This window comes from Lemur catta, chromosome 8, assembly GCF_020740605.2.
Source record: "Lemur catta isolate mLemCat1 chromosome 8, mLemCat1.pri, whole genome shotgun sequence".
In the NCBI taxonomy this organism is placed as follows: Eukaryota; Metazoa; Chordata; class Mammalia; order Primates; family Lemuridae; genus Lemur; species Lemur catta.
The window spans coordinates 64,167,222-64,194,225 of NC_059135.1; the positions used below are offsets into that span (position 1 = coordinate 64,167,222).

At 37.2% G+C, this 27,004-nt stretch overlaps 1 protein-coding gene across 2 annotated transcripts in view; it reads left to right on the forward strand.

Moving 5' to 3' along the window:
- LOC123643627 (CD302 antigen) overlaps positions 1 to 27,004 on the forward strand; it is a 125,507-nt gene that overhangs the window by 16,161 nt on the left and 82,342 nt on the right. For both annotated transcript variants that reach the window (XM_045559230.1, XM_045559232.1), the window contains exons 4-13: positions 1,657 to 1,821; positions 7,561 to 7,671; positions 8,742 to 8,882; positions 11,206 to 11,397; positions 12,307 to 12,464; positions 13,940 to 14,050; positions 14,606 to 14,694; positions 14,832 to 15,001; positions 17,041 to 17,240; positions 18,677 to 18,819. In XM_045559230.1, coding sequence (XP_045415186.1) covers positions 1,657 to 1,821; positions 7,561 to 7,671; positions 8,742 to 8,882; positions 11,206 to 11,397; positions 12,307 to 12,464; positions 13,940 to 14,050; positions 14,606 to 14,694; positions 14,832 to 15,001; positions 17,041 to 17,240; positions 18,677 to 18,819 — 1,480 coding nt within the window. The remainder of the gene's footprint in view (positions 1 to 1,656; positions 1,822 to 7,560; positions 7,672 to 8,741; positions 8,883 to 11,205; positions 11,398 to 12,306; positions 12,465 to 13,939; positions 14,051 to 14,605; positions 14,695 to 14,831; positions 15,002 to 17,040; positions 17,241 to 18,676; positions 18,820 to 27,004) is intronic.

Here is a 27,004-nt window from a genome sequence, read left to right on the forward strand (position 1 = left end):
TATGTCTCCCAGAATTACGTTTTTTTTCTGCATATTATGGGGGTACAAATGTTTAGGTTACATATGTTGCCCTTGCACCCCCCTGTCCCCCCTGAGTCAGAGCTTCAAGCGTGTCCATCCCCCAGATGGTGCGCATCACACTCATTATGTATGTATATACTCATCCCCTCCTCCCCCCTCCCATCTGCCTGACACCCAATAAATGTTATTCCTATATGTGCACTTGGGTGTTCATCAGTGAAACCAATTTGATGGTGAGTACATGTGGTGCTTATTTTTCCGTTCTTGGGATACTGCACTAAGTAGAATGGGTTCCAGCTCTATCCAGGAAAATACAAGAGGTGCTATACCACCATTGTTCCTTATAGCTGAATAGTACTCCATGGTATACACATACCACATTTTATTAATACACTCATGTAAGCAAGACTGTGAGTTTCTCAAACCTGAGGACTGCTAAATACTTAAGGCTGTGTTATACAGCAAACACACTGCCAACCCACTGGAAGCTTCTGAATTTACAAGTATAGGGCCTCAGTGGTAAGAAAGAAACTTTAGGCAATGTGTTTGCACAATAACCCTATTTTGTTTTTAGCAAATGTCACAATCTCTGTTGCTATTTATGCCATAGGAAAATGGCTAAAAAAGCAGTATGTGCCATTCAGAGGGTCAACAAGACCAGGCTCAGAGAGAGACCAGTGCTCTGATTGTAGCTCTGCCACAGTCACCTCTAGATCTTTGTTCCTTTCTGTGAAATTAGAGCATTAGACAAGATGATCTTTAAGGGCCCTTCCATCTTATAGGTTCATGAATATAACATCTGATATGAAACTGGTTAGAGGAGGAAACCCCCTGAGTGGAGCCTGGGACACACTTGACGCAGCCTACACTGGATTTTCCCTCTTATTGGGAGCACATGGGAGGCTCTGAGGGTATTTTTGAACCAGTTGTCTCAAAGCCTATGTATCTCATCCAGGAAACAGCTTGAAGTTCGTTGTCTAAAATTATACGTGCTTTTATATATCTGTTAAAGAATATAATATGTAATTATTCAATGTACATATTTATATACAGATATGCACATATGTACATGCATGATGCATAGTGTGAATTATATTAATTGTATGTCATATATTCAATTATGTATTAAAATATTAAGGAAAAACTTGGACTTAGTTTCCCAAATAAAATAGTTACTTGGGCTCTGTATCTTGGCCCTTTAAGCAGCATATCTGTGCCCACATACACACATACAGTGGTTTCTCTGTGGTCTTGGGCAAACCCTCTGCAGGCTACCGCCATGTTTAAGTGAGCTTGTTTTCCAGTAGCTCAGTGTTCACAACATGTGCACATTGAGACTCCTACCTTCAGGCAGAGGGCAGGCAGGGACATGGGCAAAAACATGGCATTGTAATTGATAGAGGATAAAGGAAGAGTGGAAGCTTTACCCAACCGGAGTCCTTTGGTGTGTTATGATTCCAATTTTATTGTGTAACCAAAGGATCAAAATATGGTCTAAATAATAAGCAATGGCAGCCTCTATTTTGGCATATCCTAAGAGTATGCAAATTGAATTACAGTATTTGTAAGCATCCTAAGTAATAGGAAACATTATGCCCTTAGTTTATGATCACTAACATATCTTTTTATCAACAGAAAATGGCTGTAAAGATAATTGGGAAAAGAATGAGCAGATTGGAAGTTGCTACCAATTTAATACTCAGGCAGCTCTTTCTTGGAAAGAAGCTTATGTTTCATGTCAGAATCAAGGAGCTGACTTACTGAGCATCAACAATGCTGCTGAATTAACTTACCTCAAAGGTGGGTACAACTTGTGTGTGATAGAGCAAATTGCTGAAATTGTAATGGTCCTTTCTTCTTTATTTTCATATCCAGGTGTGTTGCTTTGTGTATAACTTTTCTGGCTTCTCTTGGGATTTCAACTTCAACACTGAAGCCCACGAGCAAAAAAGTACTGAATGTAATCATATAGTCATTTCCATCCACTGAAAATGCATCTTGTAATGGAGAATAAAGAGAGATTGGTGTTCAGAAAATGAGGTAGGGTAGCAAGATTAAACTGCTCCCTAATCCTAAATAAAGGATATGAAAAAAAGTGAACATCAAACTCTTTGAACATTGAAAAGTAGAGAATTCAAGGAAGGTGAAAAATATAGTTGAGTCATGTTAGATGGCTTCAGTAAAAAGTCCTCACACTGACTGAGGGAGCACAAGAGTTTTAAGAAATCCTAAAGTGGATTTAATAACATACACACATAGAATGGATAGGATTTTGTTTTGTTTGGGGGCGTGGTAGTGGTAATTTTTAAGTTTTTAATTATGAAAACTTAAATCATATAGACAAGAATAGAAAATAACCTAAAAGAGATCATTTGTTCTTTCATATGAATTTAAGGATCAGCTTGTTAATTTCAGTGAAACCCCCCCCATTGGGACTTTGATTAGAATTGTATTGAATTATATATTAATTAAAAAGGCATTGCTGTCTCTGTATGAAGTCTTCTCACCCATGAAAATAGTATGCCTTTCTATTTATTCAGGACTTCTTTTATGTACTTAGTAAAATTCTATAACTTTTTCCATCAGAGTCTTATATACCTTTTTAAAAAGAAATTTTATTAACAGAATTTTTTATGTATTTTTAAATCATGCCCTAAATTACTGATGATTTATTCTCTGAATGAAAAAGATAATAGCAATATATGATGATGATGATATTCCAGGCAGACTACTAAATGCTTTTCATACATTATCTCATTTAATCCCATTTAACAACCCTATGAGGTAGGCATTATTATCATGCTCATTTTGCAGGTGAGGAATGTGAGGCTCAGACAAGAAATATAACTTGTCCAAGGTTACCCACAAGTAATTAGTAGAGCTTAATTACTTTAAACAGTCAGTTTGACTTGGAAATAAGTTGTATTGTGCATGTACCTGCCTTCACCCTTTATAGGACTATAGATTCTTTGCAGGCAGAGATGGGTCTCATGGGTTGTTTTTTACTTTTGCATAACACTGTAAGCTTTATTGCTCTATATAAAACAAATACATATTGACTAAGTAATTCAGATAAATCCTATCACACTGTTTTACAATAACTGTAAATATTTGATAAATGCTAACTATGAGCTAGACCCTAATTTCTCCAGATAAATAAGTTAATCGTCACTACAACTTCATAAGACAACTATATTTATCACCAGATAAGGAAATTGATCCTTAGAAATAATATACCCAACATCATACGCTAAGGAAAACCAGAATTGGGATTTTACTATCAGCACATAGAACTGCAAGCTTTTACTTACTTTATTTATTTATTTATTTGAAATGGGGTCTCACTATGTTGCCCAGGCTGGGGTACAGTGACTATTCACAGGTGTGATTATGGCACGCTATAGCCTCAAACTCCTAGGCTCAAGTGATCCTCCCACTTCATCTTCCCAAGTAGCTGGGACTGTGCCTGGCTTACTTTTTTATTATAGTACTTACTCTTCTTACATATCTTTATTTCTTTTTATCATTAGAAGTCCATTGGTCTTTTGTCATTCTTTTTGGCTACAGCTTTATTTAGACCTCGTTTCTTACTTATAGCTTTACCCTTTTCCTGTGTTGTTTGGTACTTGAATACACACCTCTAGAATGGAAATCTGTCAAATAAGCCTAATGGGCTAGTGTTTGACAGTGGAATTCTATTCCACACCTCACTGAAGCCTTACAAACGATATTGTTCAGAATGAAAAGTGCCAATAAATGTAAGTCTCCTAGTTGACATTTGGAAAGTGTCATTAAAGATGCCTTTAATGAAGGAGACAAGTGGCAAAGTATGACTATCAGCATCCTACCAGACAATCTAATGACGCATTTAGGGGAATGAATGTTGCACAATTCTTTATGCATCAATTTTCCTTAATAACTCATGAAAGAAATGAGGTAATATGATAAAGAACCTTATTGTCTCCTAACCCTGGCCAGACACTCCCCACATTTTATGCATATCATGAATTTTAGAGGCATATCCATTTCTAATGTTCCAAGTTCCTTTTTCAGTATGAAAGCTATTTAAGCATATCAATATGCCTAATTATGACCATTGGTTTCCCCAAGACCCAAGAAAGCTATGTTTTAGCATCTAAAACTCACAGTACCCAAACCTAGAAAAGAAATTTCTATTAATTGTCCTTTACTGAAAACTACCAGGTGTAAACACTAGTCCAGGAGTAGTGAGGCCAACAAAAGTGAATTAGACAGAGATTTTGTAATCGAAATACTCGATCTCGTCAGGGAAATAAGAGTTGTATATATGCAGAGTATAATGGAGGATATTATTCCCAAACAACCTCTGGGTTTGGTAGCTAGTGGTTGGGTGGAACTAGGGAATCTATTGCCAGAAAAAAAGCAGAAGTAGCCCCTTGAAGGTAAGAACTTTCTTTTTCCTTTCTGCCTGCCCTGCAGGTAATTAGCTTTGTTTTCATTTTGTTTTACTAATACTTGGGACCTGTGGGTGGCAGATTTGGTTTCAGTATACTTACTGAATTTTGCTTGAGAGTCATATTTTCCATGGCTCTGGCCTTCCCAGAACCTCTAACCACTGATTCACCCTAGAGCTACAAAAGAGGACCCAAAAATCCCCAGAGCAGGAACAGCACATTTCTGTTCCTCCTAGTTTGCTTCCACCCTGAAGAGTTATTCACCTTCAGCCAATTTGACAGATGTCTCAAGGCTAGGATGCTTCTAGGTTAGGACCTCTGCGGGCTGCGGCCTTTCTGATGTTAGAAGAGGTCTTCTCTGGCTCATTCCAGATGCATGACTATTATCAGGCCCTGCAGTCTCTCATTGTGGGGAGAGGAATTGAAGCATAGTATTAGGTCTAAAAGGGATCTACGGAATAGTCAAGAAATATCTACTTCTGTGGACTCACCCATTTGATCAGATATGGACTTTTATGCTAGCAATCATCTGTCTCTTGATGGGAAAGATGGAGGTAGGCACAGTCTCAAATTGATCAACTTCTTGCCCAGACTGTATGTGGAGAAAAAAAATCTATCTTGAGATCATCCAAGCCTATAAAAAATTTCTGCCCTTCATATATGCCCAACCAGAACCTCTAGAATTTATCTATTTCCCATTCACATCCACCTGGCAAAAGGCACAGAAAGAGCATTCTTGTTTCCCAACACAGTCACAATGTTAAAATCCTGTGATTCCAGTGAAGTCATCAATACAGGTCACAAAGAGAGCACAGCAATGAAACAAATCTGGAGCATGTTGGCTTCGAAAGATCATTTTGTTCCATTATAAATGTGTAATTACCATGTGCAGGTAAGTGATGGGATTAAGCAGAGGGAGTGTTTACTTCCTGCTGGGAGATATCTGCAAAAGCTTCGTGGAAGGGGTGGTATTGAACTTGGGATAAATGGGAAGTACTGGCCCTCCATAGTAACCCCACTAAAAATGAGTGAAAAAAATTCTGAATATCAGGGTATAGTTGAGTCTGGAGTACTAGAAATACATCATAGTGTCCAGGACTTCTTTAGGAATGCTGTAAAATAAATTGCTTTTACTAATGAGGAAAAATATTCATTAGATTAAATCTTTGAGGTCTTTGTATACCAGTACTGGCAGCCCTTGCTTATGCTTAGGAGGTGAAAGAGAAGAGTGAATCCAAAGTTCCCTCTCAGGATTCTCCTCAAGGCATCTACCCAACTATCCATCTTCTCCTTCCTTGATAGAATATCCTTATCATCTATTTCCTTGAAAAAAGTGAGCTGAACCTTAGTTCCTCACCTTCACGCTTACAAATTTATCTGTGTCTGTACTGTCATCCCTCCAGCTTCTGCAAGGCTAACTCCTTCCCCAAGCTCTTTGTATCCACGTAAGTGTCTTCTATTTTCATCAACTCACTCTACTGACTCCTCCCCAACTGGCTATCAGCTTGCTTTAACTTCTACCATTAAAATATATACATATTTCCTGAATCCTGCAGCCCCACCTCTTCCTTTCATGGCCAAGCTCCTTTGCAGCTCCCTCCTAACCTCACATTTGCTCCTCAGTGGAGCAATAATTGAGTCTCTATCCCCATTATCCCCTTCCCAGGCTCCTGCTTGTCCCTTGAATGTTGGTGTCTGGGTTACCGCTCTTGGCCCATTTCCTCTTTCTTGCTGCTATTTTTGCTCTACCCAGCAAAGCCTTTCCACTTCCTGAATTTCAGTTTCAGTGGAGTCAATGTTTTAGGCATTTGACTAATAAAGTCTCAGTAAAGATTACGTATAATCAAGATTGCCCTCTAAAAGCCCTTAAAGTATGGATATGGTTTTCTATATGCAAACCACCATTTATTTATCTGTATAGTGCAATAATACATCGTATGTAATTCCCTGAAAGGAATTAAGAAACTCTTATCAAATGTTATTGTTGGGAATATTTTATTGATTTATAAAGATTCCAACCTGTTGGCTCTTCCTGTTTGTCAGCATTGTCTTTGTCTTTGGTGGAACATTTCATCAAGTGCTCTATCTCTTCTACCTAGCCCTCAATTAATTTTTCAAATTCTTCATGATGTTGGCAAAGTCTTGCCAGGTTCCTAAATAATACTATTGACTTCCTAAACAGTATTGAAAATCCTTACAATCATTTGCACATTCTTTTCATTCTTTTTCCAGTATACATGGACCCATACAAGCATGATGGCATCCACTTTTTGTGTACGCACATTGAGTGGCACTTCAGAAGCTGGCCTCACTGCTTAAATTATCCCTGATTCTCTTTCTCTTTGTTTTTTTGTTTTTTTTTTTTTGTTGTTGTTGTTTTGTTTTGTTTTTTGCTGATGGCATCTGGCTGTCAAATAATATTAAATAAATTTGAATGATGCATCTTCACTGCAGCGTGTGTGTGTGGGTGGGTGTCTCATTCTGTATTGCCAATCCAGATGTTCCTTCAGACTCTAGAGCCATATATTCCATTGCTTTTGAAACAGCTCAGCAGTATTTCTGACCAAGTCCTAGAAACAATTTACCATTTGGGGGATCCATGTCTGTTTTCTTGTATTAGATTGAAATTCTCATGAGGGAAGGGACTTTTTCATTTTGGTTTTTATATTACTAGTGCCTGGCAAATAATATGCGTTTCATGAGTTTAAATTGTCAGTCTGGAATACATTCAGATCTTCAAAATCTAGAAGTACAATGGAAACTACTTTTGATAAGTCTTCTATATTAGTACAAGAGGGTTATAAATAGATAGTGAAACGGCTACTCTGAGAAGATTCTGTTCTTACCTAATAAGAAAGACGATTGGATAAGGAGATAGGAAAGCAGAATCGAATTAACTTATCAGACTTTGGGTTTCTCAATGGTCCGAAGTTTTGTTGTCTATCAGCATCACCTGCCTTTGATGCATAGACAGCCGCCTATGGGGATTCCTGCCTTATTATAATCAAGGCCTTTAGGGTTTTGTGCTATTAGTAGAAACTTAAGTCTGATTTGGATAATAACTTAGGCAATTGTGTCACTTTTTAAAATTATGTAATTCTTACAGAAAAAGAAGGCATTGCTAGAATATTCTGGATTGGTTTAAATCAGCTGTACTCTGCTAGAGGCTGGGAATGGTCAGACCACAAGCCATTAAACTTTCTCAACTGGGACCCAGGTAACTGCTCCTTCCCTCGCTTTGCAAAGAGCAAAAGCTTCCAAAAAACAAGAGCTTCTCACTCACCGAGAGCTTATAAAAGTTTCAGATCTTGACAACTCTTATCATGGTTACCTCTTGGAAGAATTGTTTTCTCCTAAGCCATTCCTGATTGTGGTACTGTTATAGCCAGGTGAACCACACCATGGGCAACCAAGCATTTATCTCTGACCTTTGGAGCAACCCTGCATTTTTAAGTAAGAATAAGCCAGGAGTCATTCTTTGTCCCCTCTTAGGGGACTTGACATGTCTATGACTTACTCATATTGTGCTTCATCTTCAGCTTAACTCTAATATGGAAATATTCCCTCATTTTCAAACTCGTGGGGTCACTCCACTATAGCACCCAAGTACTGACAACATGGTGGTTATAGTTTGTAACATAAATAAATAACTCAAAGAAAACTTTATAGTGAATTAAATAAACAAAACCTACTTAGCCAAAGACTTTTTCTCCAAAAAAAAGGATTAGATATATTTTTAAAAATAAAATCTTAGGCTTCTGACAAATGAGGAACCTAAAAGTTAACACTCAGGTCAGTACAAATACATACTGTACACACACAGGAAAAATAGTTTAAGTGCAATAAAATACCAATTAGTCATTTTGGTTAATTTAGTTTACTAAACTTCCTTATTAGTAAATAAATTAATACTCTATTTTAAATAGAATCTTTAAAGATAATCTTTAATTCAAGGCCTTAAAGGCATTATAGAATCATAAATTAATATTTTTACTATATAGAGTAGCAGATTAAGAGCTACTCACCATAGGATATGACATGGAAGTCATTTGGGACAGAGATTTGGTTTTTGTTTTTCAAATTAACTATAATATATTAGAGTATTTTCCCCTGTATCCTATATTTTAGACGAAAGGCACTTTAATGCACGTGATTATCCATTGAGGCTTATACATTTCAATTTAGTTAAAAGTTTTAACTCTGAGTTCCTATAAAAGCAGAAAATTATTTTTTTAATCACCACCCTGGCCTTCTTCTTCTAACTTTCTGAAAATCCTACCCTTTAAGATAGGCCCAGCGCATCTACGATAGGTGGGTCAAGCTGTGCGAGAATGGACGCCGAGTCTGGCCTGTGGCAGAGTTTTTCCTGTGAAGCTCAGCTGCCCTACGTCTGCAGGAAACCATTAAATGATACAGTGGAGTCAACAGGTATCTTTCTCATTTCCTCATAGAAATAGGTCTTAACATCTTAAGTTTGTGAAATCAAGTAAATCCTTTTCAGAGATCTATTCCCACCTTTCCTTCACCTGATACTGCCAATGCAGAAAAGTACTTGATTTTTGATCCTGTCGTTAGATATTATCAACTATATATGAATAAAGCTTTGGTTGAGACAACGAAGAATATCAGGTAAAAATATGTACATGCCCAGAAGAATGTAGATATATTCTAGATAGAATATATATTTCTATTCATGGGTGGCTGTTTTTCCTCTAGAGGAGTGGTTCTCAAAATGTGGTCCCCAGGCCAAGAGCATTAGCATCACCTATACCTGTTAGAAATGCAAATTCTCAGGACCCACCCCAGATTTACTGAATCAGAAACTCTAGGGGTGGGGCCCAGCATTCTGTGTTCTAAGAAGCCCTCCAGGTGATTCTGATGCATGCTCCAGTCTGAGAACCACTGCTATACTGACAGGTCTTACGTATTTCATGCCTCTGTGCTGAGTCAAACACTATGGACACAATAGTGGTCCCAGGTTTTTCCAGCCCCTGCCCCGCAACTCCTGCCCCTCTTCTATCCTTCTTTGCCAGGCAGGTCTTTGCACTGAAAAATCAGGTAAAAAAGGAGAGGTACAAAAGGACAAAATGTATACACGAGGGGTTTTTTCCAGGGAATTTTGGGGTAAGAGGGGCACAAAAACAGCTGAAGTTTTGAGGAGCAGAGAAGTTTGAGGAGTTTTGGAAGAATGGAAAAGAGGACTGCCTTGACCTGTTCAAGCACAGGTCCTGATGTATGCTGGGTATTTGATTAAATCCTCACTGAATGAGAAAAACTAATACCAAAACTGGAGGATAAACGTAATTTTAAAATGTTCTTCTTTAAGGAACTATGGGAGAAGGGAATAAAGCATCTAAATTTCCATTCAAAAAGGAACATAGAGCAATTTTTAAGAAAGAAAATAGGTATATAGAAGAAGGAATGTAGGAGGAAGTTTTAAGATAATAAGAGGAAATGAACATTTATCTTCTGAGTTGATTCAAACCAAATTTAATCCATTCAACAAAAGGCATAATAGAAAAGCCAGCACAAGTGAAAATAAACTATAGCAACTGATGATAGATTAAGTAAATATCTCACAGTGGCAATTCTTAAGTAAATCATGATGTTTCCACATGATTGAATAATATGCAGTTATTAAAATAACTGTGCCAGCAGGAAAATATAAAGAGCAAAACAAAATGATATGCCTACTTATCATTTTAATCTTGTAAAGATACGTATTCATTGAAACAAAGACTAGAATATGAAAATGATTGTATTAAGTTCCATTATGGGTGATATTTTTCCCCTGTTCCTTTATCATAATTATGAAATATAATAATAATAAGTGCTAGTTCAGAAACTTAATTGAGTTATCTTGCAAGTGAGAGAGGCTAGCTCAACCTGAATTTTATCCTTCAGTAAAAAATAAACTGTCCACAGTTTTAAGATGCTGTGTTTTCTTATAACAAATATTTCAAGTGGTTCTGCATGAGTGAAGTCTGAATAACCAAATCACTTTCTAGTTTTGTTAACATGGATAGAGGTATTTTATATGGTTTTACACATCACTCTTTTTCTCTACTCTAGAGAGATAAGACCTTCACTTGTGAGTTTTATCATGGTCAAAACAAAGAATCCCTAATTCCACAAGGACTCCCTGTCGAGCAGAGGGGAGAAAAGAAGAGGTCCAGAGATGTCCTTTGCCCTTTCCCTCCCCAGCTGCCATCTCTTGGGTGTGGGGTATATAGATGTCTTATTCTGTTCCTTAAATTCCTGCCCGTCCTCTGTTCGACAGTGAGCATGAATGCACATCCCCTGCTAAGCTGACCATACAAGAAAAGGAGACTCGACCTCATTATAATCTTCTCAAAGCAGAGACTAGAGGGAAACATAACAAATCCCAAACCCAGGAAAAGACTTGTCAGCAACCAGCTTACCTCACGCCTTTCTTCTGTCTAACTAGGATTAAGGGCAGTCTCTTTGCTGATTGTGTCTACACCCCTTAAATAGCCTGTGACCAGCCATGTAGCACATTTGTGTCATGTTAAAGTCACATCATTATCTGAATCCCTATAGGAATTCTTCTGATGCCATGGATACATCATTCATGTGGTAGGCACCACATAAATTCATGTCACTGCAGTATCTGATGTCAGATTCCCCAGTTTTCCAGAAGCCTTATTATTCAAGAAAGAAGAATTTACAATGTTATTGATTTAAAACAGATGTATCTTTACTGGAATATAAATAGCTGCTTTTCCCCCAGATGTTTGGACATATTCAGATACCCGCTGTGATGCAGGCTGGCTGCCAAATAATGGATTTTGCTATCTGCTGGTAAATAAAAGTGAATCCTGGGATGAGGCACATGTGAAATGCAAAGCCTTCAGTAGTGACCTCATCAGCATTCATTCTCTAGCAGACGTGGAGGTGGTTGTCACAAAACTCCATAATGGGGGTAAGTTTTTAAAAATATCCTATTCGAGAGGTTTGAGGCATTTTAAATATCCCTATTTTCAGGCTTTTAGTGGGAATGAAAAGCTCACAACGTGATCCTATAGATCAGCACTGTCCGGTAGGATTTCCTGTGTTAATGGAACTATTCTACAACCTGCACCACCCAATGTAGCAGCCACTGGCCATGTGTGGCTTCTGAGCACCTGAAATGTAGCTAGGGCAACCGAGGAACCAAATTATTACTTTTATTTAATTTTAGTTAATTTACGCTTGGATTTAAATGGCCACATGTGCCAGGTGGCTACCAATTTGACAGTACAACCATTAATTGAATAATCTTCCTCTTCTTGTGAGATAAATTCTAGTTAAGTTGCTCCAAAAATTTACGTGATAATTATTTCACCTTAGTAATTATGTGAAAGCTAAAGACTGGTAAACAAAAATATATTAGACTGCCAGTATTATGACCTCTTTCTAGAATTCACCAATAATAATAGCTGGTAGTAGATACCTATTCTGTGCCAGCCTCATGCTCATCGTTTTACTTGAGGAGGCAGTAGAGTCATTCCAGGGCAGTAGTGGACAATATTTCTGTTCTAATTGGAATATCTATGATTATATTTATAGAATTTCATTAATCCCCATAAAGCAAAGTTTATCTACACCAAATATCAGAAACACCCTGCATACAGATCGTAGTAGAGCTGTTCTACCTGTGTACTTTACTTGCATAAGTGACTTGCAAAGCCTCATTACCCAACCCGCCTGCCTTATCAACATTTTATAGGCCAATTAACAATACCACAAAGGCTCTTAAAACCCCATATCAGAGTGTAAAAATTAGTATAATGATGTATATATTGAAGTATGTAATTGCGTAAAACCAACAAATAAAACATTTTTCTTTTAGATGCCAAGGAAGAAATATGGCTAGGCCTTAAGAACATAAATGTACCAACTTTATTTCAGTGGTCAGATGGTACTGAAGTTACTCTAACATTCTGGGATGAGAATGAGCCAAATGTTCCCTACAATCAGACCCCCAACTGTGTGTCCTATTTAGGAAAGGTAGGAAACCTCCTATGGTTTATTTATATTCTTATTGTTATACCTAAAGATAATACTAGGGTTACTTTGGTTGGAATATTTGTATTCAAGTGGGAAAGAAAATAAAAGATAAGAGCACTGTAGATTGTCTTTCTGGTAGCTACTGAAAAAAGATAAATAAAAGCAATTACTAAATAACCAACCTACTTCCTACTGAGATACTGAGATCATCCTCTCTGGTCTGAAACAGATATAGAGAATCTTGTTAGAACTTAGATTCTTGTGCCAAACTGGATCTAATAACCTGCGTCCTCTCAGGACCAGGGTTTCTACCCTCCTTTCTGCCATAGTGTGATATTTGGCATATAGCCACAATTTAACCTGAAAACTTTCATCTGCTGAATTCATGTTATGATTGTTTTATATTAATCCTACTTTGAGAACTGAAAAAATATTTTTACTTAAAAATTAGGTCTTTGTTCGGAAAACATTATACTCCTGTAGAATGACTGACATTTCTTAAACATGCTTTAATTAATAACCCAAAATAGGATATATTTTGTGCATAAAGGGTATATGTACCTCTATTTGTTTGTTTATATCACTTTCCTGTGGACATCTAACTGGTTATGAGGGTAACTGTGTCACCCAGACATCTAGAGAGATTTGAGTGGAAGCAATAAATGGTATGTGTATTTGGAAGTGTTTCATTAGTAAAGATGTATTTAAGAAGGTGTCACATTTGGTGCTCTATTTAAAAGGATATCCAAGATGTCTTTAGGAGAGTATACAAAATGGAAATAAGATCCCATGAGGCAGAGTGAACTGATAGCATATTTAGACAGCATTCCAATGTCCAAAACTGACCCTTATCACAACTGACTCATTAAAATTTAATTTGAAGAAAGCAGAGTGACTTAGTCAATTAAGGAAAATTAATGTTAAGTGGCATATTTGAAAGAGAAAACTTTGAAATGTAGGCTAGAGTTGAAAGAAACTTTTGATTTAGGATTCTTGGAGAGTAGCTACTCCAACCACCATGATTTTACATATGAGGAAACTGACACAGGGACATTAATTGATGTTCCTAAAAGTTTTTAACATGTGGACAAACTTTGGCCATGTCATATGGAAGAAGACTAGAATGCTGGCAACTGTGGGCTGAGTTCTTCTCTCTTGAACTTCCATACCGAGTGTCTTTTGATGGTTTTATTGTTCCTCTTATAAGAAAATTAATTCATCCACAATGTGCCCTTGAGGTGATGCTGAAATAACAGGCTATGAGTCACAGCCTTGCAGGCCTGTTAGGTAGCATTTTCTGGGAGTGTGTGCTCACATTTAATTATTCATTTATATTCATTCATTCTCTCTCTTTCTCTCTGTCTCTTTTCCTCTCTCTCTCCCTCTCTCTTTTTCATAGTTTTTGTGAGTTCAATTCTAAATATATGACAAATAATTTCTTTTGTGAGCAAATACTTTTGTCTCTTTTTTAAAAGCTAGGTCAATGGAAAGTCCAATCATGTGAAGAAAAACTTAAATATGTATGTAAGAAAAAGGGAGAAAAAATGAATGATACAAGGTCTGATAAGATGTGTCCTCCAGATGAGGTATGTCAAATCTCTGTGTAAAATTTCCTAAGTGGTATTATGCCTTCTTGGTTAGAGATGGTGGTTGAGAATTAAACACTTCAAACTTAGAAAATAGCAGAAATTACTAGCTTTTATTCATTTACATTAGAGCAAGCCAGAAGGCAGTGAATCATAGCATATCAGCATTCTTACAGAAGGTAAAAGAGTTACCTATTCATGAATTTCTATAAAAATATATATGATTATTATCCTGAGTGGTGATACCTTTACTTCCTCCACTGATATTATTCCTGTTCAAAATTATTCAACCAACAACTGTTAAACCCTTACGATGAGCCAGGCACCAAGGGTAAAGACAAGTCATACCTTCTGTCTGACACAGGCTCACAGTCCTGTGGAGGTTATCTAAGAAATGGCATCCCACCTTCATCACGTGTATGAATTCATTGGCCATGTCCTCAATGTCCACAAGTTCTAAGATACTGTCAACGTAGCAGAAACTTACTTGTCAGACGGGAACATCATCAAGTCTGGAAAACAGTATAATATAATAATATTTCTCCTCTGATTTAGGGCTGGGAGAGACATGGAGAAACTTGTTACAAGATTTACAAGGATGAGGTCCCTTTTGGAACAAACTGCAATCTGACTATCACTAGCAGGTGTGACCATCAGTAAACATGTACTAGTAAACTCTTTACTCAGTTCTTTTGCTAAACAATCTTCCTAAGAAAAAGGTACGTCTTCAAATTGATGCAATCATTGTAAAACACTCACCAATTTGATTCTACTTTTGCAGATTTGAGCAAGAATACCTAAATGGTATGATGAAAAAGTATGATAAATCTCTAACAAGATACTTCTGGACTGGCCTGAGAGATGTAGATTCACATGGAGAGTATAGTTGGTCAACTGTTGGTGGAATAAAGCAGGCTGTAACCTTTTCCAACTGGAAATTTCTTGAGCCAGGTGAGTGTCTTGGCCTTTAAAAGTAGTAGAATACAGTGACTAGTGAAATGCAGCCTCACAATATGCTCTTCACTTACTCTCAAAATGTGAGGGAAATGATCTTCAGGACTAGAGTCTATCTATGGAACCATAAATAGAAGCAGTGGCTGTGCCTTCCCTGTTAAATCCTTGGGAATACTCCAATGTAAGAAGTTAGAAAACTCAGTTCTCCAAAACCAGCATCTGACAACTCAGAGCTAGAACCACCAGTGTGAGATTTTGTTATCTCTTCTGTGTAAATGTTAAACAGAATCTAGAAGCTTCATTGTGAAGCACTTTACATTTTCATCTCTCTGCTTAACTTCTTTCTCCAAAATTTAATGTGTTTATTTTTGTTATTCTCAGTGGGTAAGAATTAAGGAGGCTATATTTGTACGTATTATTTATTTTGAAAGTTAGTTCATCTTTCTCCAATCAGCATAAAGCATTGACCATAATTTGCCATAGAATCAGAACATTTGAGCCAGAAAGGACCCCAGATAGCCCTTCTGATTTTAGAGTTGAGAAAACAGACTTAGCTGATTTACTTGACAAAGGTCATCTAGTTATTGCATTAGTAAAATCCAGAGCTCCTGATTTCCAAGCCAGTGCTTTTTAGAGGATTTTGGCTTTGAATATCAAGATAGCAGTCATTAATATAAAGCATTCTACTTTTCTCTCCTTGAATTATTTATATTTTCTTGTGTTGGTCTAAGGTGATCATGAAGTCTATTTTTTATAATACAGAGATTAGAACACGTGAGCTTGCCACTGAACACAACATTTGAAATAGAGAATGCCCACAAAATTGTGATACATGGTCATCACCATCAATGTGTTATTGATAGTAACAAAGTCATCTTTTTATGTGTAGAAGATGGAGCATACAGATGCTAATCCTGGTTACATCTCAAATTAAATTAGAAATATTCTAATGGATAAAACACATAGATTTCTTTCTTTCCTTTTTTTTTTTTTTTGTTTTGAGACAGCGTGTCACACTGTTGCCTGGGCTACGGTGCAGTGGTGTCCTCCTAGCTCATGGCGAAGAGATTGCCATGAAGCTCTCTTCACCATTATTGCTCCCACTTCAACAAGTTGGTCTATCATGGGCAAGCCACAGATAGGGGGGCAGAACAGCAGAAAATGGCACACTCGCCCAGGGTAGCAAGGCATTGTTTTTCCTAGTTCCGTGTTCCTCTTGCTGTCCGTGTATAAAACATGAGACCACAGGACTTCTCTGGTGGGATAGAAGTTGTCCTCATTGCTTTCCAATGTATGAGACATTTCTTGTCTTCTGCCCACTTCAGACAATGTGTTAGAATGGAAAATGGAGCACAGCCTTTTGCCAAACAAATCTGGGTTCAAGTCTCAATTCTACCACTCACTGCCTACGATTGTGGGCAAATCACTTAGTCTTCACCTGGAAAGTAGATTTGATAATACAAACTACCTTTTAATGTTATTATGACTGTCATAAAACAAATGTATATCATCACATACCTACTTCTACCTTTATCATACCAGGCCTTCCTTTGACTTTGTATCTGGGAGAGTTATGCTTTGAGAGTTACTAAGTTGCTTAAAAACTGCTGAAAGTTGTTAAGCTAATTTGAACTACTATCCTCAGCAGCATAGTGGTTTGGGGTACAACCCTGCAAACAGACCACATCGGTTCAAATCCTGGATCCACCACTTAACTAATTCTGTGACCTTGAACAAGTCACTTGATTCTCACTGTACCTCAATTATGACAATAGAATCCACCCTACAGGTTTGTTGTGAGGTTTAATTGATTTAATCCTTTTAGAAGAGTATCTGACAAACAATAAACACTTTTCTGTGTTACCTATCATCATCACCATTATTCTGAACAACACATTTCTTTCCTCTCTTTCCTCCATTGTTTTCCTATTCTCTCCCCCCACCTTGGGTCAAATAAAGAGTAGAATCACTGAAAAATGTTTGAACTTTAATTTAAATTTTTAATTTTCCAATTAAACTTTCCAATTCAATCCTAGCTTCTCCAGGCGGATGCGTGGCTATGTCTACCGGAAAATCTCTTGGAAAGTGGGAGGTGAAGGACTGCAAAGGCTTCAGAGCACTTTCAATTTGCAAGAAAATAAGTGGACCACTTAAGCCTGAGGAAGCAGCGCCTAAGCCTAATGACCCCTGTCCTGAAGGCTGGCATAGTTTCCCCTCAGGTCTTTCTTGTTATAAGGTAAAGTAACATTCTCATTCAGTCCTTCAATGAAGTTATTTCTCTACTGATTCTCCTAGTTCATGTCCTTGTACAAATTATGCTCCTTCCCATAGACATACATAATGTGACTGAAGTGTCCAGCAGCGCAGAATCCTTGGCAGGGCATCACTGAACCTCTGGCGTCAGGCAGCTCAGCCCCACACCAACGTTTGTCCTACCAGACAGAGCAGGGACAAAGGCAGGACTGGCTCTCTCCCAGGTGTTTTTTCCCTGGGGAGTTGGGCGAGCTGTATGCCACTATGCTTCTCACATCCCTCTAATTCTTATTATCAAATTAAGAGTTCCATCACTTCTTATAATGTAAAAATAATTATTTTGGGGTCTGCATCAGTCAGCTACTCTCCCAAAATTCACTGGCAATAACAACAAATATTTAGTCTCACCTTCACAGGTCAGCTAGGGTTTGACTCATCTGGTTTGGGCTTGAATGACCAGTTCTGCTTCCTACTGCAGGTCAGCTGTGCTGGGCTCCAGGCTGTGACTTGGGGTCCACTGCCCTTCAGTCTAGGGCTCAGGCTGAAGGGGCAGCAGCTATCAGGGGCTTGCTTTTCTCACGGTAAATCCCTGGAGCCCCAGAAGGCAAGCCAACCACATAAGCACATTTCAGACCTCTGCTTACTTTACCTCCAGTAATATCCCATTGACAGCAAGTCACATAGCCAAGCCCCATGCCAAGGTACAGAGAAGTGTACTTCACTCACCAGGAGGCTGTGGCAAGAACGTGTAATTATATTATTGCAGAAAACTGAAGAATCAGGACCAATAATTCAGCCTGTCATTGTGTCATCTTCTCTTCCTCCTCCTCCTCCTCTTCTTGTTCTTTTGAAATAACTGTGGTTCCTTTGGCCATAGTTATTGGCTGACGAAAATTAGTCAGCAGAAAACAAAGAAGCAGTCCACAGGGGCAGGTTTAGTTTTGCCACCTTATGTCGATGTTCACACGCCAGGGCAGCCGGCTCTCTGATTCCTCCTCACCAGAAAATAGCCTTGTTTTTCTGCAGGTCTCAGTGCCTTATGTTCAGAATTATATTGTTAGCATATTTCTTTGCTGAAGTCTACTCCCAAAGCATTCATATTCACATACATCCTTTATAGCCTTGCCTGCTGGTTCATTTTATCTTTCAAGGTCCTACAAATGCAGGAGAGCATTCTGCAGCCTGGCTAAGGAAAGTCATCCATCTGGCGATGGGGGCTAGCATCTGCGCTGGCCTTTAGTTGACACTTTCAGAGGACCTTCTGTGTCTCAGTATGTGTGCATTTACCTACGCCTTCATTACACCTATGAGAATACGTGTCAGGGGCTCCCATATTTAATATTTAACTGTAATCAACTTTCACACTATGAATACTTTACAATTATACCAGAAAACAAATTAACATTATGTTTTGTTAAGGTATTCCATGTAGAAAGAATTGTGAGAAAGAGGAACTGGGAAGAAGCTGAAAGATTCTGCCACGCACTTGGAGCACACCTTGCTAGCTTCAGTCATGTGGATGAAATAAAGGAATTTCTTCACCTTTTAATGGACCAGTTCAGGTAATACTTTCAGAATGAGAGTTTCTATGTTGAAGTTGATGTCCTGTAGGTGTTCAAAATTGACATGTTTTATTATCTGCAAGGTCATTCAGTGCTTAGTAGTCGTGCAACATCAAGCACTGTTATCTGCAAGGCACTATGAGGGAGTCAAAGTTGAGTGAGACATAGTTCCTAGTTCCCACCCTTTGTATAATAAAGCCCAACAACAGGATAAGAAAAGTATGGTGAAAAATCTAGAGCCTAGGTAAGGAAGGGCCTTGGGAATTCAGAGAGTGGAAGTGTTTCTGGGAGGTATAAGTGGGAAAAATGTCATGAAGAAGACTGGTTCTTGGAAGGTAGGTAATATTTTGAAAGGTAAGATAGGAGAAGGAGCCACAAAAAACCAAAACAAAAATGAAAGAACATAAGCAAAAGTACTGTGACCAGAATATACAGGTACGGTTGAAGAGAAATGAGTCATACAACTTAGCTGGAAAATGGGGTTTGGATATGAAATTGGAATGTCCTTGCTTGCCCTGGAGTATGATCTGAAGTCAATAAGCAAAAACAAACAAACAAAAACAGAGTGTATGTATATATATATGTATATATATATATATATATACACCTATACACACACACATACATATACACATATGTATATATCCACATGGACATATACATGCAGGTAGATGCAGGACAGCTAATGAGAAAGCTATTATAACCACCCTGGTGGAAACCTACCTTGAGGAAGGGCAGTAAGAATAGGAAAGGAGGGAAGTGATCAAAGATTTACAGCCATTGTGATTTTGATATTAGGGTGGAAGAAGGCTTCCTGTACAATTTTCCTGATGCCTTTAAGGACAATATAGAGAAATATGAGTCAGGTCCTGCTATTACGGGAGGGAAATTTCTCTGAAAAAATTGAGGACAATCAAGGGTATGAGGGGCTTCAGCTCTACAAATTTATTTTTTTCTTCCCTCACTTTTCTGCACTGAAAAGACCCAAAGCTGTAAATCAAGGATTCTGAGTTATATCAGAAAAATTACTGAAAAAAAACCACCACCTGGACATAGCCTAGTGAACATTTTCCCAATCATTTTGAGTCAAACAAAACCTCAAAGAAAAACAGCAAAAAATAAAATAGATTACCAAAACACAAAATCTAATTAGCCTTCTTCTCTGGGACATTAAATATAGAAGACACTTAAAGACTGATATCTAAAGAGTTTTGAGGTAGAAAATGTTTGCAGTGTATTCATTTTAGTTCCCAACTAACTTCGTTTGTGAGGAGATTAATTGATATTAAACTTCTATGCTCCTTTCTTGGAAAAAAATTTCCAAAGACATATTCCAGCTGAGAGATGAACAAAAAACCACATGAATGGGTACAGTTGGCCCTCTGTATTCATGGGTTCTGCATTCACAGATTCAACCAATAGCAAATGAAAAATATTTGGAAAAGCAAACAATAAAAAATAATGATACAACAATTAAAAAAACATAAATAAAAATCATATAGTATAACAACTATTTACATAGCATTTACACTGTATTAGGTATTATAAGTAATCTAGAGATGATTAAAATATACGAGAGGATGTGGAAATATTCATTTTATACGAGGAATTTGAACATCCTCAGATTTTGTTGTCAGTGGATGGGGTAGGTCCTGGAACCAATCCCCCACAGATACTAAGGGATGACTGCAGTTTATTATAAAAGAATTGGAAGCAAGAATATAATATAAAAACACTGGCTGCACATAGTGGCTCACATTCATAATCACAGCACTTTGGGAGGCCAAGACAGGAGGATTGCTTGAGGCCAGGAGTTCGAAACCAGCCTGGGCAAAATAGCAAGACCTTGTCTCTACAAAAAAAAAAAAAAAAAAATTATCCAAGCATGGTGGCACACACCTGTAGTCCTAGCTAGTTGGGAGGCTGAGGTGGGAGGATGGCTTGAGCCCATGAGTTTGAGGTGCAGTGAGCTGTGATTGCCACTGCACTCCAACCTGGGTGACAGAGCGAGAACCTGTCTCTAAAAAAATTAAAAATAAATTTAAAAATTAAAAAAAACATAGCTCTAAGCTACAATAAATGTAATTATAAAATTAGAATAAAACTATCCAAATCTTTAAAGAAAAACATAAGACTATTTTAGTAAATGAAATACTTAACTGTTTATAAATAAAAACTAGGATATAGTGAGATAAAACAGTTGTGGATAAAAGTATAATAAATTCCTAATTTGACATGGAAATCATATTTAGAAGCCCTGATTATACTGTCTTAGCTATTATAAGTAATCTAGAGATGATTAATGTATACGAGAGGATCTGCATGGGTTATGTGCAAATACTCATTTTATATGCAGAACTTGAATATCCTCAGATTTTGTTGTCAGTGGTGGGGGGGTAAAATTTGCTATTCATTCCTGGCTTAGTTTATAAATATGTCGTGTATATAATGTATTTAATAAATATAATTAATATATAAATTATTATTAAATTAAGAATAGGCTCGTCTGAATGCAATGGTATTTACAACTAATTGATCACAACCAGTTGCAGATTCCTTTGTTCCTTCTTCACTCCCACGAATTCACTTGACCAGCCTAAAAAAAAAAATAGAAGAATAGTTCAAAGCAATAGCCATATTACACCTAATGATGAAGCATTGTCAAATGCATTTCCCTGAAAGTCAGAAAAAGGTAAAGACCGCTGTTGTCATCACTATTGTTGATTTTGGTTTGGAATGCATCCCCTGTGCATTAAGATTAAAAACAATACTATAATGTATAAATGTTTATAATATATTAAGTGGAGGGAAAGGCAGATTATAAAAGAGTAAAAAATATTTACTTGAAAAACTAAACTGCAAAAATACATTTTAAAAATAATGTTTGTTACCTCTGGGAGGTAAGATTCTAAGTGATTTAAAAAATGCTTTCTTTGAAAATTTCCACATTTTCCAGATTTGTTTTAACATACCCACTACTGTATTTTTCTCATTAAAGAAAGTAGTTTTACTACAATGTCCTGGGAACCTGTTGTAAAATGCAATGCTTGTGTTCTATAGATATTCATTTAGTAAGCATCTATTGTAGAATTTCAGGTATTCTAGACTTCATTATCTAGCATTAGAAATTAATATTCAAAATTTCATTGCAGACTGACCTAAGCCAATTTGGATATACTAACCCATAGGTTCTTTATGAGGTGAGTGTTAGCTATTCCCTCACAATTTTGAGAGTAGATTATAATGAATACAAAATTCAGACCAAATTCTTCCACATAAATTCTGTTGAGTAATACATTTATTATACATACGTTCATGAAGCAGACAAAAATCATTTTATACAACCTATTTTATAAGCTTGACAACATCCCAGCAAACTATCCTTTTAAGTGTTCTAACTACCATCTCACAGAGAAAGTTCACTTGAGGCAGATGTGACAATATTCCAATGGAAGAATTGTGTTCCCATGCAAGTCAGCATCAGGCCGTCACAATCACCTGACCCAGTGACTGGACATGGCATTATTTAGGGATCAAGCCATAGATGCCATTTCTAAAGGTACAAACTTTCTCCTTACAAGACTCTGATACCCTTTCATGATGGGTGAGTGTCTCTGAATATTTTAACTAATCCTCGTATCTTAAATAACTTAAATGTCACCAACGAGAACTCATTTCTTACATCATGCTGATTAACAAGCTTCTCATTTCACTGATATAAACCCATTTCTGACAGTTACTCTACAAATGACCAAAGCCTCCAGTGTGGCTTTGAATCACAGAGGTCCTTGTGGGGGCCACCTGTGGAGTACAGCCCTTCCAATACACTGCCAGTCCTCCCTGACGTGAGTTTCAAGCAGGGCAACTTAAGGGCCCCTGGAGCTCAAGCTTGACACACACAATATCATACTGTCTAGGTACAGTATTTTTAAGTAAAATATCAACATAACAAACTCAAGCAAGGGAATCTTGCTAACTGGAACAGAGAGCCATGGATAAGTAGTACTAAGCAATGAGGTTGTAGATATTTGTGGGAATCGATTAATGGAAAATGTTGGAATATCATATATGATAGAAATGACCATTGAGAGAATCCATATACAGAATGGAGACAAAACTAACATGAGAGGTAATTAAGGAACTTTTCTTGACTCATTTTTTTGCTTCTGATTAGCCCTTGTTGAATACCTCCTCCTATTAAAAAATTACTATAAGTTCTTTATGTAAAGTTTAGAAAATATTAAAAATAGTATTGAAGAAAATAAAAATCCCCTCGAATCCTAGCTCCCAGTTAACATTTAGTGTCAACCCTTTCCATTTTCTTCGATTCCTACACATATAGTTTTTACTAAATTTATTTTCCACCGAATTTACTATGTTTAATTTTTTTCTAATCACAAAAGTAATGCATATTGAATTTGGAAAGTAGAAAAGCACAGAGAAAAAACAAATCTCCATAATCCCTTCACTCATAGAACCATATTTTATTTTTACTCTGATCCCAGCAGCTAACACAAGGCCATAGTAAGCAGACTGTGTTGTCTACTTAATAAGTTCTCTATAATAAACAGATCGTTGGCCTGTACTGTACTTGGAAAGACAACATATTCTAAAACCAAAATTGTAACCATGGCTTAAAGGAAAGAAGGAAGCAAATCCATTTACATTAGAAAATGATTCTAAAGCTTATTCCTTGAATGCCTTAGCTTTTTATTGCAAGAATTGACCTTTCTCAGCAAACATCCATTGCCCAAATTGTGCATCACGTGCCAAGGAGTTAAGTCAGATTACTGCTCTACCTCTCACAGCCTCAATTCCACATCTCTATTTGTATTTCAATGGAAAGGATTCATGGTACACCAAGTCATTAAGGCTCTCAGATCTTTGCAACTCTTAATGGCAGCCCAACAGGGAAAGCCATTGTAGAACAAAAATAGCCATAGGATTAGAGAAGAAAGCCTTGTTTGCAAAGCCACTGCTGCTGTGTATACTACCTCCTGTGATGTGCCAGGAATGGATTTAGATATAAATCTAAGGCTCTGCAGACTTAGCACCCTCATCAAATAGTATTTATTGGGGGTTATGGCTGAGAGACTATTTTCCTTAGCAACCAGATGCAGCAGGAAATTTGACTGAGGATAGGAATTTTAACACAATTGTACATATTAACCTTTTATGCAATGTATACTTAGCCTAATAGCCTTAAAACCATACACTTAGTGCTGGAGTAGGAGAAATTTATAAAGACAGAGAGAATTTCAGTTCGACTGGATTTCCTAGTTATGATCAAGTACATGTTTTCTCTCAAATTTTCTAAAATCTACATTGGCGGTATGCAGTGATTAATGTTCTTTAAAATTTCTTCTCTTCTTTATCTGCCTGCAACTAAACCAGGTCAAACCAGGAGCAAGTTACAATTCAGGAAATATTTTCCACTTTTGATCACAAAACACACAGATACACACACACATACCAAGTAGCTTCTATTTTCTGTATTTATGACACCCTAGTGAATCCCTTGAAATGAGGCTGAAATCTGTAAATTTCTGGGCTGAAATGAAGTTCATTCTTAGAAAGTAGTAGAAATAGAAATTGTGGACACTTGGGCAGACTCTTTAAGAAACTGTTCTCTGAGATGAAGTAAAGGAGTCAGATATGGGCTTGAAAGAAGAGAAGTGTCTCAGTGGGAGGAGGGGAGGAGCCATTAGCTGAGAGAAGACCGGGTATGAGCATGTGGAGCCGAGAAAGGTTAGGGAAAAACCTCTGAAAAGGCCACCAGTGGGAGCCTCCTAATGCAGGTGACACATGATCTTTAATCCACTGGAGCCTCCTCGTGCAGGTGACAGATGATCTTTAATCATCTCCCTGGTTGTACTGTTGATTGCGTAAAGAAAATGAAACATCTAATGCTTACTTTACAGAAACACAAAATTCTACACACATTCCCCAGGCCCAGATATATAATGTGCAAAGAGCTGTGAGAAGTGAAGTTCTATCCCCATGTAAGTATGAGGAAGGGAACTTAACCTCCTCTTTTTTTCAGCCATCCAGCTTTAATGATGCTGTAGATGGCAATTACTCAGACCCTGTGGTTTAGAAATCCAGCATTTGGGCAGCAGCACGACACACGTGGAAGCCTGTGAGAAAGCTCTGATTAGCTGGAGACACAAACTGCACATTCCACTTATAGGCACTAAATTTAAACTGGACTTAATTGTCTCTACTGGATTTATCTGAAGTCCACAATTTTTTTTTTTTTTTTTTTTTTGAGACAGAGTCTCACTTTGTTGCCCGGGCTAGAGTGCCATGGCGTCAACCTAGCTCCAGCAACCTCAAACTCCTGGGCTCCAGCAATCCTTCTGCCTCAGCCTCCCGAGTAGCTGGAACTACAGGCATGCACCACCATGCCCAGCTAATTTTTTCTATATATATATTTAGATGTCCATATAATTTCTTTCTATTTTTAGTAGAGATGGGGTCTCACTCTTGCTCAGGCTGGTCTCGAACTCCTGAGCTCAAATGATCCTCCTGCCTCGGCCTCCCAGAGTGCTAGGATTACAGGTATGAGCCACCGCGCCCACCCACAAATTGTTGATCTTTCTTTATGTAAGATAACACTATAATAAAAACCAAAAGGGAACAGTCCTCATATTCCATTCCATTAAGTTGAAAAACTTGAAGTTGAAAAGATGAAAAAGTACTTACTGATATGGAAGTATGAGGGAAAATAAATAAATAATTGTGAGGGGATGTTAAACAAAGGAGAGAGAGAGAGAAAGGCAATTATCTTATTAAGAAGTGAGAAATAGTTTAAAATTGTTTGCTCCAGCCTTTTATTCACTAGCAAATTTTATAAAAATGCAGACTTATTCTATTTCCCAGTAGATTTGTAGCTGTACATTCCCTATATTCTATATATTCTACTGAGCTTGAGAATAGTGATGTTTTTAGATTTGGATTCTACCACTTCTCTAATATGTATTCTCTATTATATTTATATGTATATTACATTTGTATATACATATTGTATGTGCATATATACACACGTGCTGATCATAATACCATGTGTCAACACAAGGTTAAATTATTAAAATATGGAATACAATTGCTCTATTTATTAAGGCCTAAAAAGTATAATAAATTTTAGGGAATATTTTCAAATGTGGAGTTAAGAGGCCAAGACAGTTTTTTATAGTTATATCACTTTAATTGATGCTGGCTATATCTCCCTGGCTAGAGTATAAGTTTATTTGAGGGGAAAGAATTACTTAAATGTATGTTCTTGTCTCTATGTGTTTGTATATATGTTCTTCCTTGGAATGTCTGTCCTTTTTCTTCATGGCCAATATGAATAGTGGCATATGATAAGCACTCAGATTATGGCTGGAAAGAAATGTCAGCCAACCCTCGAAGAAAATCTTTTGTCCTACTAACCTCACAAAATATTTCCTCACTTCCTGCAGTCCAGAATGATCTCTCCTTTCTCTGAACTTTTGTAGCACTTAAAATTCATACCACTCTTTGATAGCATTCATAAGTAGTCTTAATCATATTTTCTTTGTTCATGTATATCTTGTCTCCCTATTTTGCATTCCATTTGAGTGTAGATATTAGGTGTTGTACTTCTCTGTATCATCATTACACCTAGCTCAGTGCTTTGTACATAAAAGTATAACACTTACAAGTGTTAAGTTTACTAACTTAAGTGATTGCTTAAGCATATTTCTCCAGTGTATTTCTTTGACACTTAGAGAATACTCAAATACTTGCTTACTTTAAACTTAATTGGCAGCAGGAATTAAACTGTTTTTAAAATCTTGTTTAATAAAAATTTAGCCAAATGGTTTGTTTTGCATTTTAAAGAAAAAAGTTTGATAATGTTATAAACAAATGCTTTAAGGAAATGGTACTCTTGCATTTGAGTGTATCTGAAAACATTGTCTAATATTCGAGCACTGCAATAAAAGTTTTGGAATAATAACTTTTTTTCCTCTTAAAGTTCAAAGCAGAGTAGTTTTTGCCTTTTATATGAATAAAACAACTTAAAATATGGTTTCAAAAGTATAGTGCTGGCCAGGCGCGGTGGCTCACGCCTATAATCCTAGCACTCTGGGAGGCTGAGGCAGGAGGATCGCTTGAGGTCAGGAGTTCGAGACCAGCCTGAGCAAGAGTGAGACCCCGTCTC